Here is a 14,950-nt window from a genome sequence, read left to right on the forward strand (position 1 = left end):
TATTTCTGCTTTAAAATTATTTACTCAAAAGGTTTTGAAGATGGCACTTTAAACCAAAATATTTATTGAATATTTTTCTTGGTTATTTCGTATTCAAAGATATTTGCATATCAAGATATTTCCTATGCTGTTTGACATACTGCAATGTTTTCAGCTAAGAACATGCAAAATTATAGTCATTAGTGCTTTTTTCTAACAACTCTGGTAGTAAATGGATTCTGCAATAAGCTAACTTATTAAGAGTGGATTGCTGGATAAAGTATCTCTGCCTACCAATAATCCTCAAGTAGTTCTACACAAAATAGTCCATATAAAGAGTGACTAAAATTATCTTTAATCATAAGTATTTTGGAACTGTTTTCATATAAACTCCCTTACCATTACTAAAAATGGATGTGTGCCATATAAGTTTTCAAAGTCTTGTTTTAAAAAATTACCCTTTTTCCAGGAAGGGACTTCAAGTGTTCCATTCAAACCCAGGGACACAATTTTATATGCCTGGAGGATGGAGGTTTAACACAATCTAAAGACATCTTGTCTTTAGGCATTTGTGCTAGCTAGCATTTGCTTGGGTTATATATGTTCCAAACTTTTATTCTATTTTTTTATTATCCTTGTTATACCCTGATATTAAGATATTCCAAAGGAAAGAGTGCTCAGTTCACTAAGATTCAAAAACAAAATTCACATAGTGTAAGTTGATTTAACTACCTTGATCCCTAAAGAACAATGTACAAACATTGAAATCTGCATATGCTAACTGAAATTTTGTTTTCCATATTTACACTGTAGTTTGCTTTTTTTGCATTTCACTCACTTTAAAAGTGGACAATGATTTAATTTTCTGGTTCTCCTGCACTTAAGACAATACTGGTTGAGTTCACAACATAACAGAGCAATATTTAAAAAGGGCTTGAAAAAAAAAATCTACTGGCCTACTCCTGCTGGCAAGTCTTCCCTGGCAGTTTGGTTGGGGTGTTTAAGTTTTCAATTTTCTATTAATCTAAACTTTCATTTTTTAAGGTAGTAAAGATAACCTCACAGATTTGAACTGATACAGGGCTTCCTTCCCCCAGTCCACAAACTACTAATAACTTTGCACCTCATCACCACCTTCCCTCCAACCACAGATCTGCACTCTTTGGGGTGGAGAGTGAGAATATGCTGTTTCTTCCCCCACCTCCTTTCTGAAGGAGATGGTGAGGGAAGAAGAGCAAACAATATACAAAACTTAGACACTTACTTGACAAAGGATACAAAAAACATACAGAGAGCACCCTGGCAGGAATCCCAGCTAGGGTTTGGCGGTGCAATTTCCAACTAGGTACTATCCCTGTACTTCTGCAGTTTCTGTCTGTGTGAGCACCAGAGTTTAGCCTGAACCAAACTGTGCCTCTGGTACAATGTACATTAATTCATTATAACAAGAGCTAGCACACTGTAGAACACATACAGGAAAACAAGGCTTATCACAGCACCAGGACAGATTCTGGTTTCTGACCCAATGCAACATACATACATAAACACTCATATTAGAAAGCAATAAATGCTTTTAAAGTGAAAAATTTAAAGTGTGCATTGGGATGAAGCTAACATTTGGATCTGAAAAGGTTTCACTGAAGAGTATCAAATATTTTTCTACTCTAAAACATTCCAAAGTTTCTGGGCTGCCAATTCAGCTCTTTTAGTACTTCATTTCAGTAAGAAAAATGTATCTAGTAGGCTTCCAGAGAGGCATGGAGGCTGGGGAAAAGGAAAGAAAGGTCCTGAAAGAACTGACTGGAAAACTAGGGAAAAAAAAGACAACATTAGTTAAACACCAAAGAAGTTTTTCTTCTCCTTTAGTTTCCTCTTCAGTCTTCAAGAGAAATACTGGTGTGCAAATTAGTCCAGATGTATATTTTTCTAATGGAAAAATCAATGCATCACTGTGTTCATAACAACTGCACTAGCCACCCACAAAGTTATGATCAGTATTTGCTTCACTGTTTATCCTCCTTTCATATGTAATACCAAAACAAAAGGGCACCAGAAAACAAAGCACATTCACCCCCCTCCTCATTACCAATTCAATAAACAGCTAAGACTGAGGTTGAGACTGAAGCATCACCTTTTACAAAAAACTACTGAGCCATTTAAACTTGATTAAAAGAGATTATTAATTGGCTAATAGATAGAATGCAGCCTTCAGTATCTTAAGCATCTTCTCAATTAATTCTATTTAACGCAGCTGCTACTCTGAAACAATGAGTACTGCATTTTTATATACTAATAAGAAATAGCAGCAGGTATTTAGTTTATTTTCTTCACATAATTTTCCAGGCCATCCTTACTATGAATAAGACATTTTATGGGACTGTGGAATTTACAGTGTAAACACAGAAGGATTCAATGGCTCAGCAATTGGAAATCAATTTGTCACACACAGTGTAAAGGTACACAGAGCACAACTATTTTCTTGATTTTCATGTTCAGTACTCCATGCACGAGAGATATAACCAAGGAATACCTTTGAAGTATGTTTGAATATTAGTTGTTGGGTGGTTTGGGTTTTTGGTTTTTTTTTAAAATGTATTTAGTAGTGGTCAAGGCCACCAATCTAGACCGTAATACACTAGATATTGTACACACATATAGGTAGTATGGTCTCACTAACTAAAGTGTTCTAATTAACATAGCTAATTGTCCTAGTGTAGACAGACTGAAATTAAGACAAAAGAAGCAAAGCGAAGCAGGGACAGGAAGGTGAACAGTAGTAAGCTCCATCAGTTACAAACTAGCACAGCTTTCTTTTTTAATTGTAAAACTTTCCTGTCAAACTATATAGCCCTGTGCCTCCTTCCATTTCCCCCTCCCCAGAAAGGGTGACCGTGGACTCACAGCTTATGATTATTTGTCTTTTCATCTTCTATATAGCCCATCTCTTACCACCACTCTTAGTATTTAGTTTTTTTATTTGTGTAATATTTTGAAGGAGGTAAAAATTAAAACATGACGACTACAGTTTGTTTTTAAAATCTTTTATAGTACCCACTTTAAAATCACAAGCCACCAGAGTACAATCTGGAAGTGTCACAGGTGAAGGTTCTTACTTTGCTATTTGACAAAGACCCCTCTTTCTAGGGCCTGTAAGAGGAACACAGCCTCTCAAACCCTCCAGTCTGTAATCTGGCCCAGAGATCTATAGTGACTTGTCTGGGGGGGAATCACCTTATAAAGGCCAGGGATCTATATAAAAATTTCAGGCCATTCTCAATTTCTGTAGAAGTCAAGAAATTTTTGTTAAAAGCAACCAAAAAAATTTTTGAACTGGTCTTGTGCTTTTTTTTTTTTTTTTTGGGGGGGGGGGGGGGGAGAACAGGGACAGGACACTTCTTTAAGGTAATGAAGGCAATCTGAACTATTATTCCTCAAATTCCACTTCCTCTTTCAAAAATGGATTTTTCTTTTTATATTTTATCACAGAAATCCCAGTGATATCTTGTCTGATCTTTCCTGGAAGACCTTCTCAGAAAAGGTAAAAAGAACAGGAGTACTTGTGGCACCTTAGAGGTACTCCTGTTCTTTTTGCAGATACAAACTAACATGGCTTCTACTCTGAAACCTGTCAGAATAGGCAAAGATCACAGCAAACCATCTTCGCTCAACAGGAAGGCTGTTAAACCACTAACAGAACTATCCTTTATCCAAAACGTTAGCCAAAAACATTAACCAAAAAAAACAAAAAACAAAAAATATTCTAAACTCTCTGGGTTTGTCCCGAGGAGGAGAGAACTCAAGGTAAGATCAGAGTTGGTTAATACATGCTGGCTAACGCCAATCTTTTTTCCTAAAGGTGTGTCTACAGTATAGATGCTGTAATGCATACGTTTCCTATGTCTAAGGAAGGGCTTTTGTCCACCTCTCCCAGAGGCAGGAGCAAAAATCCTGCCACTGACTAACCATGTCCTTACCAGGGGTTAGACAACCTAAACTATAGTGTTGGGGCATGAAATTTTTCACTGCCCCAAGTTATGTAACTAAACGGATCTAATTTTTTAAGAGCAGACTAGGCTTCATACAGGACAATATTTACTTATAATCCCTTATCCTTCCAAATTTCAGGATTCATCTACTCTGGGGATTGTACCCACCAATGTATCTGTATGGTAGAAAGCCTAAGCACAGACATGCGAAACCTCTACATGTTGCAGTTTGCACTGGTACAACTTCTCTGTTCAACTTGGGCTTATAATATCTTGCCTATCTACACCAGGGGTAAATACCAGTGCAACCAAATCAGTGGTTGGCCACTAATTGTTTAATTAGAGCAATTCCTTACAAAAGCCACATTGAGCTCAGCGGCTGAGCTCCAAGTTGTGTGATGCACCCCTTACCACTTAGTGCAGCAGTTCTCAACCGGGGGTCCATGGCCCCCTGGGACTCCATGAGTCCTTTCAAGGGATCCAAGGGGCCCTGCGGCTGAAACCCAGACGCCGAGCTTTAGCGCCCCCCTGAGGGGCTCAAGCCAGGAGGCACAGGGCTCAAGTCCTGAGCCCTGGTACTCCATGTAGGGTAGAAGCTGTGAGCCCATGGGCAGAGTTGTGGACACAGAGGGCATTGCCTTCCTCCAAAAAAAACCTACAGAGCAAGAGCACAGCAGTCCTGGGGGCAGCTCCACACACCTTCCCCTCTCTTCTCCCCGCCCCCTGGCCAGGTCGGAGGTGAGAAGCTAGAGGCGATGTAGTGGCAAACAGCTCCCTGGCAGAATTTCCTATATAGGTTGTACTGAGCATGCTCACCCAAACGCAGCAGGCTCAGTAAGTAACTGCTATTGGTGAGAAAATTTGCCAGCTACTGTTTTTGCTGTTACACCAGGCAGTGCGGAGAAGCTGCTGCTCTACGTGGTGCCATGGAGCAGGCAGACGCAGGATTTTCTCCTCTCCTGCTGGTGCTCTGGGTTGAAGCTGCTCCTCAGCTCCCGAGTCCCAGCCCCCTTTCCACCCAGGCTGGGAGACCCAGTTCCGTGGCTGTCAGACCCCTCCAGGAACAGAGACCGCAGGAGACCCCTCCAGGAACAGAGCCCCTAGTACTCTTCTCCTACACCCTGAGCTACCCCCTGCCTGCACAGAGTCCCAGGTACCCCCCCTCCCTGCACCCTGAGCTACTACCCCACTGCCCGCACACAGCTCCTAGCCACCCCCCTCCCTGCACCCACAGCCCCAGCTACCCCCCCTCCCTGCACCCTGAGCTACCCCCTTGACCGCACATAGCCCCTAACCACCCCCTCCCTGCACCCTAAGCAGTTTTCAAACTTTTTGAGCGAAGCCCACACCTTTGAGTTATAATTTTTGGTTACACCCCACCCCCCAACCCAGACAGGCAGGTGGCCTGCTGAGGTGAGTCAGGAGGTGGAGGTGGCACTCCCTCCCTGGACTGCTGGCCTCTGCCCCCAAAACAGAAGTCAAACTACGCCTATGTCTAAGGCCCCTGCCCCAAGCCATCTCCCGCTGGACCTGGAGTTTTTATAGCACGTTGAGGGGGGCCTCAGAGAGAAAAAGGTTGAGAACCCCCTGACTTAGTGCATACTAGTGTTCCCACCCAGTCTATTGCCACTAGAGCTGCAGGAGGGCTACAGAAAAGACCGGCAAATTTAAGGACTTGTCTACGTGAAGCTTGCACCAGTTTGCCTAAAGAGGTTTCTTTAAAAACCAGTTTAGTTAAACTAGTGCAAAGCCCTGTGTGCACATTGTTAAACTGATTTTAAACTTTGCTTACAGAGATGTACTTACCAATGCAAGCTAAATTATATAAATGAGGTTTAAAATCAGTTTAAGTATGCCCACACAAGGTTTCTGCTCTGGTTTAACTAAACCTTTTTTTAAAAAGCACTATTACTTGAACCAGCGCACGTCTATGTTTAGACAAGGTCAAAGAAAATAGTTCAGGCAAGTTCTAACCAGTTGCAACTATCACAGGTCTAGCTGCATCACAGAGTCTTCATGTGCAATTATAGAAGTGGCAACAGACACCAATGTACTGTTGTCTTGTGAGTCTACAGCCACACTACTCTACCACCACTAAAATTCTCACCCATCTTAATGGTGTTTACTTTGAAGTCTATGAAAACTCAGGCCTGGTCTACACTAGAAAATTAGCTCTGCGTAAGTACACTCAGGAGTGTGAAAAATCCACACCCTTGAGCAGCACAGTAAAGCCACCCTAAGTCCCGGTGTAGACAGTGCTAGGTCTGATATAAGAATTCTTCTGTCAAACCAGCTGCTACCTCTCGTGGAGGCAGACTACCTACAGCAATGGGAGAATCCCTCCTATTGGCATAGATAGTGCTTACACTGAAGCGCTACAGTGGCACAGCTATGGCACTGTAGCATTTTAAGTGTAGACAAGCCCTCAGCCCTTACCTACTCTAGGATTTCAGCTACTGGGATTGCTGTACCAACACAACTTGTAGCACAGACCCATGCAGCTTACTATCTGTGAAGTATTACACGTGATATGCACTTTTGTAGTTTAACACCAAAACTGTAATGTTTCTGCAGTATGCCCAATCTCAACTCTTAAGACACCTAACACGCAAATCCAAGAGTGGGATTTAAAAAAAAAAAAATTCTGAAGAAATTCTGGAATTTTTGCAAGCTTCTCAGATTTTAAAGGAAACCCAAGTTTTACTCTCTCTGGAAGTCATATTTGATGGTATTTGGAGGAATTGGAGGTCATGTAAAATAAGTTAGCAGGCTCAGCCCAAATTCTAATGTACAGACACTTGCATTTCTCAGCAAGGGAAGACTGACACCTTACACTACCCAAACTGGTATAGATGTCCCAGCAGAACACAATCAAGAATGAACTGAGACAGACTGAACATCCCTCACATCCCTAAAAGTAGACCCTCCAAAACAAAATAAGATTGAGGCATATTGGCAGTTCTGTATGAGCACTGTAGTATTTAAGCTTGCAGTGCCACTACCTAGTCTAGAACATTTCACTTTCCAGCACTGACAATCAGCTCTTCACCAAAAATATATAAAACTAGCTCAATGGAAAATTTTGCTTTTCCACCCCTAATTTTAGTGACATTCCTATGGCACTCACTGCCACAATCTGAGCTCATTTATGCAAATTCAATTTCTCCATACTAGTTTAATCTTAACTTATTTGAACATGCCACGTGAAAGTATTTACCTAACAAGCGAGATAACTGAAATGAAATGCAAGTGATAATTGGAAGTATTAATTCTACAAACAACTGTTATATGTGAAAGTGTTATTTTTCAGAGAGAAGTGTACAATTACTAAAAAGATTGGGGCAAAATGTAGTTTACATGCAAGCCATGTCTCACCTCATAATAAGTTAACAGCCCAATTTTCTTTAACTAGGAAGCAGAGCTGACTGTACATATGTCTAATTTTACAACTTTAATGTACAGATGTATGTAAAGTGTATTCAGGAAAAAAGAATACATGCATGAAAAAGACAGTTCAATGTGATTCAACACACTCATGGAGTGCCATAATAGTTGTTCTAAATAAGTGAAGTATACAACAAACTGATAAATGAAGTAGACTAATGAAATACTTAGACACTGGAAAAACATATTGCTTTTAGTTAACAATGAGCTTTGGCCACTGACATTCCACAGTAAAAAGAGAGCCTCTACCTCTACCGTGCTATTTAGTTTCTGTATTGGATTTCTTCTACTAACCCAAATTGCAAGATAGTTCAAAGTCCTACTCCCAACTCATTAAATAAATCTTATTCAAATTCTTCAGACAGAATCTCATTACCCAGAGCAAGCAGAACTCTATTTACCTATCTGTGCTTTAAAATTAGTACAGACCCAAAGCCAAGCAGAAAATCTAAAATAAAAACATGGAACAAACTTTACATATTCTGAAAATGAAAATACGCACCCCAACAAAAAATGTTCTTTAAATAATCACATTTCAATACAGAATGTAATCTGAAACATTTGTTTAATGCCAGTACTAAAGCATGTAGTTAAGATTTGCTTGATGCGTATTCTCCTCTATATTACCTCCATTTGATTACACAGTATTTGCAAAAAAAAAAAATCATTCAATATTCTAACTCAGGGGAGGGCAAACTACGGCCCGCAGGCCAGATTCAGCCCATAAGGGCTTTCAATCCAGCCTCGAGCTCCATGGCACAGAGGGGCTAAGGCAGACTCACTGCCTGCCATGGCCCCATGCCACTCCCAGCAGCGGCCGGCATGACATCCCTGAGGCCCCTGTGGGGGGGGGGCACAGGGCTCTGTGCACTGCCCTCGCCTGCAGGCACCACCCCCCACAGCTCCCATTGGCCGGGAACAGGGAACCGTGGCCAATGGGAGCTTCGGGGTTGGTACCCACAGGTGAGGGCAACGTGCGGCGGAGCCACCTGCCCCGCCCCACCCCACCCCCAGGAGCCACTACCGGGCATGCTGGCCACTTCCGGGAGTGGTGCAGGGCCAGGGCAGGCAGGGATCCTGCCTTAGCCCTGCTGCACGCCGCTGCCACCCCTGAGCCGCTCAAGGTAAGCGGTGCCAGCCGGAGCCTGCACCCCGAATCCCTCCTGCTCCCCACACCCCAACCCCCTGCCCTGAGACTCCTCCCGCACTCACTCCTGAGCACCAACCTCCTGCCCCAGCCCTACATTCATGGCTCTGCATACAATATCCCCACCCAGATCTGGCCCTCAGGCCAAAAATTTTGCCCACCCCTTTTCTAACTCAACCAGAATATTTGAAATCACATTTCAAAAGTTAATCAAGTTTCCTATCACAGAAATAATATTTTCACCTATGTTCTCTTGGAATACATTATAGCATACCATAGAGAAAATTTACACACATGCATGGCTAAAAACACCATTGCAGAGTTCCACTAACTTCCGTCTACTCCCTCTTTAAATATAACTTGGGATCATCTTCTCTTTACAACCTTTAACTGGGAACAAAGATGGAATAAATTGTCTCTTATGTTCTTATTTAGGCAAATCAGATAATCCACAAGATTCTAATATTTTATTTTTTATTATTGTTCTAAGTGTTAAATATTCATTAAGATGATTAGTTAATTTTAGAATATCAAAACAACGTATCCACACAAAATATTAATATGAGCAGTGTTACAGTGAGAACTGCCTCACACTATGATCTTGTTCATACTAGCACCTCCCTTCCCCAACAATCCACCATTCTCCACCAATTCTGGGAACACAACTATCATTTGGGCTCAGACAACCACATTATAACATATCCACACTTGCGCTTCACAAGTTAGACAACATTGGTTAAGGTGTCCTGTCTACTCTACCACTCATCGTTGCTAACGCTAGTGGAGCTGAATGGTAGGAAATTTTAGGGAAAAAAAGCCAGTGTAGTGAAAAAGTGTAAACAGCCTCAAATCCTGCATTTACAAACAATGAACACAAACTGAAGTCAAGAACATCATTGCTCATCCCTCACATTTTAAAGTAAAAACTGATACACTACTATACTGCTATAACATATCAAGCAGATTGAACTAAAATGCAGCATACGTTTTCAGAGATACAGTAAGTATAATATTTAACTATTTAGTGTTGAAAGTACTGTCAGCAATGTGTACTTTGGATAACATTTCTAACAACATCCTGTGCCACAAGAGCTGTAAGTTTGAATATTTGCAAAATGTGCTTCACTATGAACAGCATGGTACTTAATTAGCAAGTTCCTGACATGTTTAAAATTGCTCTGAACTATCCCGTTTCTTTATCGCCTCATTTTACAGCATTTCTACCTAAAGTTGCATGAATGCAGTATAGTAAAGTAGCCTTTGGAAAGAACATTTTAATATTGACAAACAAGCTTCTCGGAACTACAAGTCACAGTCCATCAACAACTAGGCATTTTGAGATAGCTTGGTAAGGATTCCAATTGCAAGTTTTGGTATTACAATCAAAATCAGAAAACTCGAAAATCAATTCTAAAAGACTTATACAGTGGGTCAGATCAATACAGTCATTTATATTGTACCCATCACTTGCCATCTGGCACAACTTAAATATCACATACCTTCCTCAACATTCACAGCAGAAAACTGCAAAGAATTGTAGAAAAATGGGCAGTAGCCTACCGTTCTTACATTAGTAGTGTTTACTCATAAGAGTTGTCCCATTTATACACTACTAATGCAAGTAAGGGACGTATATCAGACCTCAGCACACTAAGAAGTGCCTTCATAAGTCTGAAGACGTTTACAATTTGTTGGAGTGTCTAAAGCTTGAACAGAAGAGGAGGAAGCACTCCCCTATATTATAGGTTGTTGTGATTTTTTTTGTTTTGTTTTTTTGTGGGGCGGGGTTGGGGAGGTGCAATGTAGAATACTATGTTCACCTCACATTGAAAAGGTTTTAAGAAGTCTGCACAGATCTAACACCTACTTTTGACTTAAAAAAAAAAAGCCTCACCTCTGTTTCTCAGTTAAAAGAATTACACAAAACAACCAAAGTGGACACTTCCCTGAACCAATCACTTAAAAAAAAAAGGGGGGGGGGGTGGAGTGGTAAGGACCTGGTTTATTCTACCCAAATATTAATGTACTGAAGAATTCTGAAAACAGCTTAAGGATCAAGTCATCCTATGCTACTACAAAAATCTGGTCAAGTCACAAAAAAACCTCATCTCATTAATCAAAGACAGACATCTGAAAAAATACTTGAACTGAGAATCATAGAATAACAGAGTTGGAAGGGACCTCAGGAGGTCATCTAGTCCAACCCCCTGCTCAAAGCAGGACCAATCCCCAATTTTTGCCCCAGTTCCCTAAATGGCCTCCTCAAGGATTGAACTCACAACCCTGGGTTTAGCAGGCCAACGCTCAAACCAGTGCTAAAGTTACAATAGGACATATTTAAGCACACAATGGTAAATGCAGACAGTTTTTTCTTTTGCAGAATTTCTGAAAAAATGTAAGATAAAAGAAAAATCAGATTAAAAACAAAACTGACAGTTTAGTGGTTTTAAAATGTAATTACTATAAATACGATGTTCGGTAGCCAGGAATCCTGTCCCAACAAGAGAATTTTTTTTTTTTAAACTGTCCTTCTGAAAATTTTTTAGATACACACATCACATAAGCACATATGTGCACAAATTCAGGCTGTATCTTGAATTTTCCAGCCATTTCTTGCTAGATGTGTACACACTATCATAGCACATATGATAGTTTCCATCTGCACCTGAAGTGCTCAAAAAAAAATCTAGACACTAAGTTCAAGAAATCATTGCCCTAACAATGTAGAATAAACTAAATACAATTGATCTCTGCTATCATATACTGCACACTCCTTTTAAAGTGATTATTCATAGATTGTATTTAATCCTGAATTAAAATGTACTCATTAAGAATAATATACAGCCACACTTAGGAAATTTCAAATTTTAGTATCTTGACAAACTATCATTCAACTCACTTTATGTAGTATCTTGCACCTTCAAAAGTATATGCTTCTTCCCAACCTGTGGGTAAGTCTAGAAAACAAGAAGTGATACATCATAAATTTTATAGAATAGACTAGCACAGCGTTACAGCAATGTGCATACCTGGCCAATATGTACCTTTGTCTACATAGAGAAACAAAATTAAAAACTGTTAATGTTTTTATATAGAGTCAACAAAAAAACTGTTTGGGCTTAAACCATTCCCTGTAGCATGCAAACAATATAAATGGTAAAATGTAAATTAGATTAGTATTTTCAGAAGTAGTAATTCAGGTAAGGACATATGTAAGCCCAGAAGTGTTCCTTCTCTTTAAACAATAATTAGAATTGTTGCAGGCCTAATCTTAAAAAGTATTAGTTCTAAATTACTTGATAAGGTAAAGATTTAAGCAAATCAATTTACAAAGTTCTGCAGTGCGTATAAGTCACATGCATCCTAACAAGCATGATATCCTCTTAAAATACACGACAGAAGATATTTGGTTCATATTAGCATAGGTACCTCACTAAACACTGTCCCTAAGACCCACACCAACTTTTTTGTAGTGTTGACAACTCTGTTCAACACTGCATGAAAATACATTCATCTCACATCTAGGGCGGAAAGAGGTGACTTATTTTTTCCCCTCTGTTGAGTATCAGTTTCCTAAGCAAAATGAGTCAACAAGGCAGAGGCCCCATCTAGAGAAGTAAAATCTTCATACAATAAACGGAGGACCAGATTTTTAAAGGTATTAGACACCTGAAAGTCCCACTACCTACATGTTTAGGTGCTTAAATACCTTCTAATATCTTTCCCCGAGCCTGTAAAAGGTGGGGATTTTGTGTTGACTTAAGGGAATAAAGGCTATCTACAGATGCTTTGGGTTTTTAAAGCAATTCATTTTCAAAGCTAAGACAAAACTATCCAGTCTAATGTGTCTGTTTCCTTTATCCCTCCAGTCTGCTTTTTCACTTCATGATATATCGCAGTCTCCTCTAGGAAAAGAAAAATCTATAGAGTCTTTTGATAAAAGACTAGGGGAAAGTATGGACCAACAGGATGCCTCTCCAGCGTAAACAGGAATGGCCATCACATGGAGAAAGAGCAAGTCTCCCATAACGGTGTTCTCACAAAGCAGATACTCAACTCTCAAGGGATGTGGACTTTAAAGACGACAATCCCCTGCTGATAGTGTGAAATATTTGAATGACTGTTTTAAGGAGGGATTGTGACCAAATAACTGATCTACATGCACATTTGCAAAAAAAATAGAGACTTCAATTTAGGTTACAAAACCAAAACCAGCCAAAATAAGTTACAAAATTCTGTCTATATATGGGAAATGAATGAACAGATGTGCACATGAAAACAGAAAATACAGATACAGGTTTGTTTGTACATGATACTGTATCTGTTATCATACGTACATGATACTACACAGAAAATATTTCACACTAACATTAAAAGAAAATTTAAGTTTACCTGCCAATAACTCCCCAGTTAAACCAATACCTGAATACTTCATAACAAAACTGTTTCCTCTGAAAGAGGATAATGGCAAACAAGAAGGTAGAAATAAAAATCAAGCATTTAAGTGACTAGGATAAAACATCAGTGATTCAATAGAGCCATTAACAGTTATTTAACAAGGAATTCATGTGTGACTAGCAGCAATGTCCAACAGCAAATGTACCTCATGTACATATGCCCCTTTACCCCTTCATAGTGGATTTAAGATAATTTCTCAGTTAATATAAATGCTAATTACACAGGGGAAGAGCATAAAACCAATGGTTCTACTTCCTGCATTTCAAAGGCTCATGGTTATAACTCTCAGCTATTCACCACAGATAAAAGTGTAGGGAGATTTAAAATCAGAAACCCACTCCCCCAATTGTTCCCAACTCACAGGAAAAGAAGAAAGGGGAGGGAGTATAGTTAAGGTTTTTCAATAACCCTGGGTGATATTTTAAAATAAAGAACCTCTTGAATGCAAACATGAAAGAGGAATACTCCAATAACTTGATCAGTTACAGATTCTCCTCTTCTCTCCCCCATAGTTTACCCGAACGAAAACAACTGCGTTTGTAAACACAGGCACAGCCTCCCAGTGGCATTTGCAGCCTGCGTGCAGTTCCAGCAGTGAGAGTTTGGCTCTGGGTCTCCAGAGCGCCTGCTGAAAATCCTCCTCCTCCAGCACCTCCTTCTGCTGCTGTTTCTCCCGAGAGGAACAAACAGCAGCCTCAGAGGAGATTGATTCGACCTCCACCCCCAAATTACTCCTCATGCTTCATCCCCTTTTCCCTCCTACCCATGCCACCTCTCTGTCACTTAGAAACACGCACACGCTCTCAGCCTATATTGGAAAAAAGGGGGGGAGGGGAGGTTTCTAGATGACTATACTTAGTGGGCTCTCCCTAGGCATTTCTCGTACACCTATCGTAATTCCCTTTAGGTGCCAAGGTCTCGACAGGAGGGATGAGGAAGCAGCGCCGCTGGGGCGGGGGGAGGATGCAGCGGTGAGGGCTCTGACGGGGGAGTCGGGAGGAGGCAGCGGTTGTGGGGGGAAGGGGGGGACAAGAGGCTGTGGGGGAACAGAGAGGGGTGAGGCAGCTCCAGGGGGTGGGGCCAGGGGCGGGGGTGGGGTGAGGAAACGGCTGGGGCAGGGGGGAGAGGCGAAGGCTCCCGGGGGGAAGGGGAATCTGCACTCGCAGGCGGCGGCGGCGGCTCCCCAGGCGGTCGCTGCCCCGGCGGGGCCGTTACCTGCGCTGCGGCGGTGCCCGGTGATCACGGCCTCTCCGGTGTGCGGGTGCAGCCAGGTCGTGCTCTTCGCCTCCTCGCTGCGGGGGTGGGGGGGGGGACACACACAGACACCGGGTCAGTCAGCGCCAGCGCCAGCCCCGCCAAAGCCCCGCGCCCCGCCCGGCCCCCCGCACTCACTTGATGAAGAAGAGGCGGCCGCCCTGGCTGATCCCGTAGCTCCAGTTGCCGGGCAGCGAGCACAGCCGCTCCGCGCTCAGGTCCGCCATGGCCGAGCCGCCGCTACCGCCACCAGCGCAGCCGGGGAGAGGTGGCGGGGGGGCTACGCGCGGCCACGAGCGCGGGCGCGTCACCGCCGCCGCCAACACCTATGGGGGCGAGAGGAAACCGCACCAACCGCCCGGCCCCGCCCCTGCCGCCGCGGGGACGCGCCCGGCGTCTTGCCTGCGGGGGCGCGCCTGCTGTTGCTGCGCCCGGGGCGCCCCGGCGCGGGGCGGGTCCGCGTCCTGCAGGGGGCCTGACGAGGGGCGAGCGCCGAGGCGTTCACACGCCGTTACTGGCCGTGGGTGCCGCCGCTTCGGCCAACGGGGTGGGCGCGCTAGCAAACAAACCCTGCCGGAGAGAGCGCGACCTTGGAGACCGAGCGAAGTCCAAGGCAGGTGCCAGACTCTCTCAGCCTCACCTGGGTGGGGAGGAGCCCAGCGCGGCTGCAGCCTAAACTCCC

At 42.5% G+C, this 14,950-nt stretch overlaps 1 protein-coding gene across 21 annotated transcripts in view; it reads right to left on the reverse strand.

Annotated features, from left to right (window-relative positions):
- Positions 1-14,577, reverse strand: part of PLEKHA5 (pleckstrin homology domain containing A5) — a 257,099-nt gene extending 242,522 nt beyond the window's left edge. For 20 of the 21 annotated variants that reach the window (XR_012636164.1, XR_012636165.1, XM_074938104.1 and 17 more), the window contains exons 1-3: positions 14,407-14,577; positions 14,230-14,306; positions 11,456-11,513 (exon numbers count right to left, since the gene is read on the reverse strand). Coding sequence is in view for 18 of the 21 variants with exons in the window: in XM_074938104.1 (XP_074794205.1) it covers positions 11,456-11,513; positions 14,230-14,306; positions 14,407-14,495 (224 nt within the window). In the remaining 3 variants the exon portion in view is untranslated. The remainder of the gene's footprint in view (positions 1-11,455; positions 11,514-14,229; positions 14,307-14,406) is intronic. The other variant, XM_074938112.1, reaches the window with a different exon arrangement.
- Between the last annotated feature and the right edge of the window lie 373 nt (positions 14,578-14,950).

This window comes from Natator depressus, chromosome 1 (assembly GCF_965152275.1).
Source record: "Natator depressus isolate rNatDep1 chromosome 1, rNatDep2.hap1, whole genome shotgun sequence".
NCBI classification, from domain to species: Eukaryota; Metazoa; Chordata; order Testudines; family Cheloniidae; genus Natator; species Natator depressus.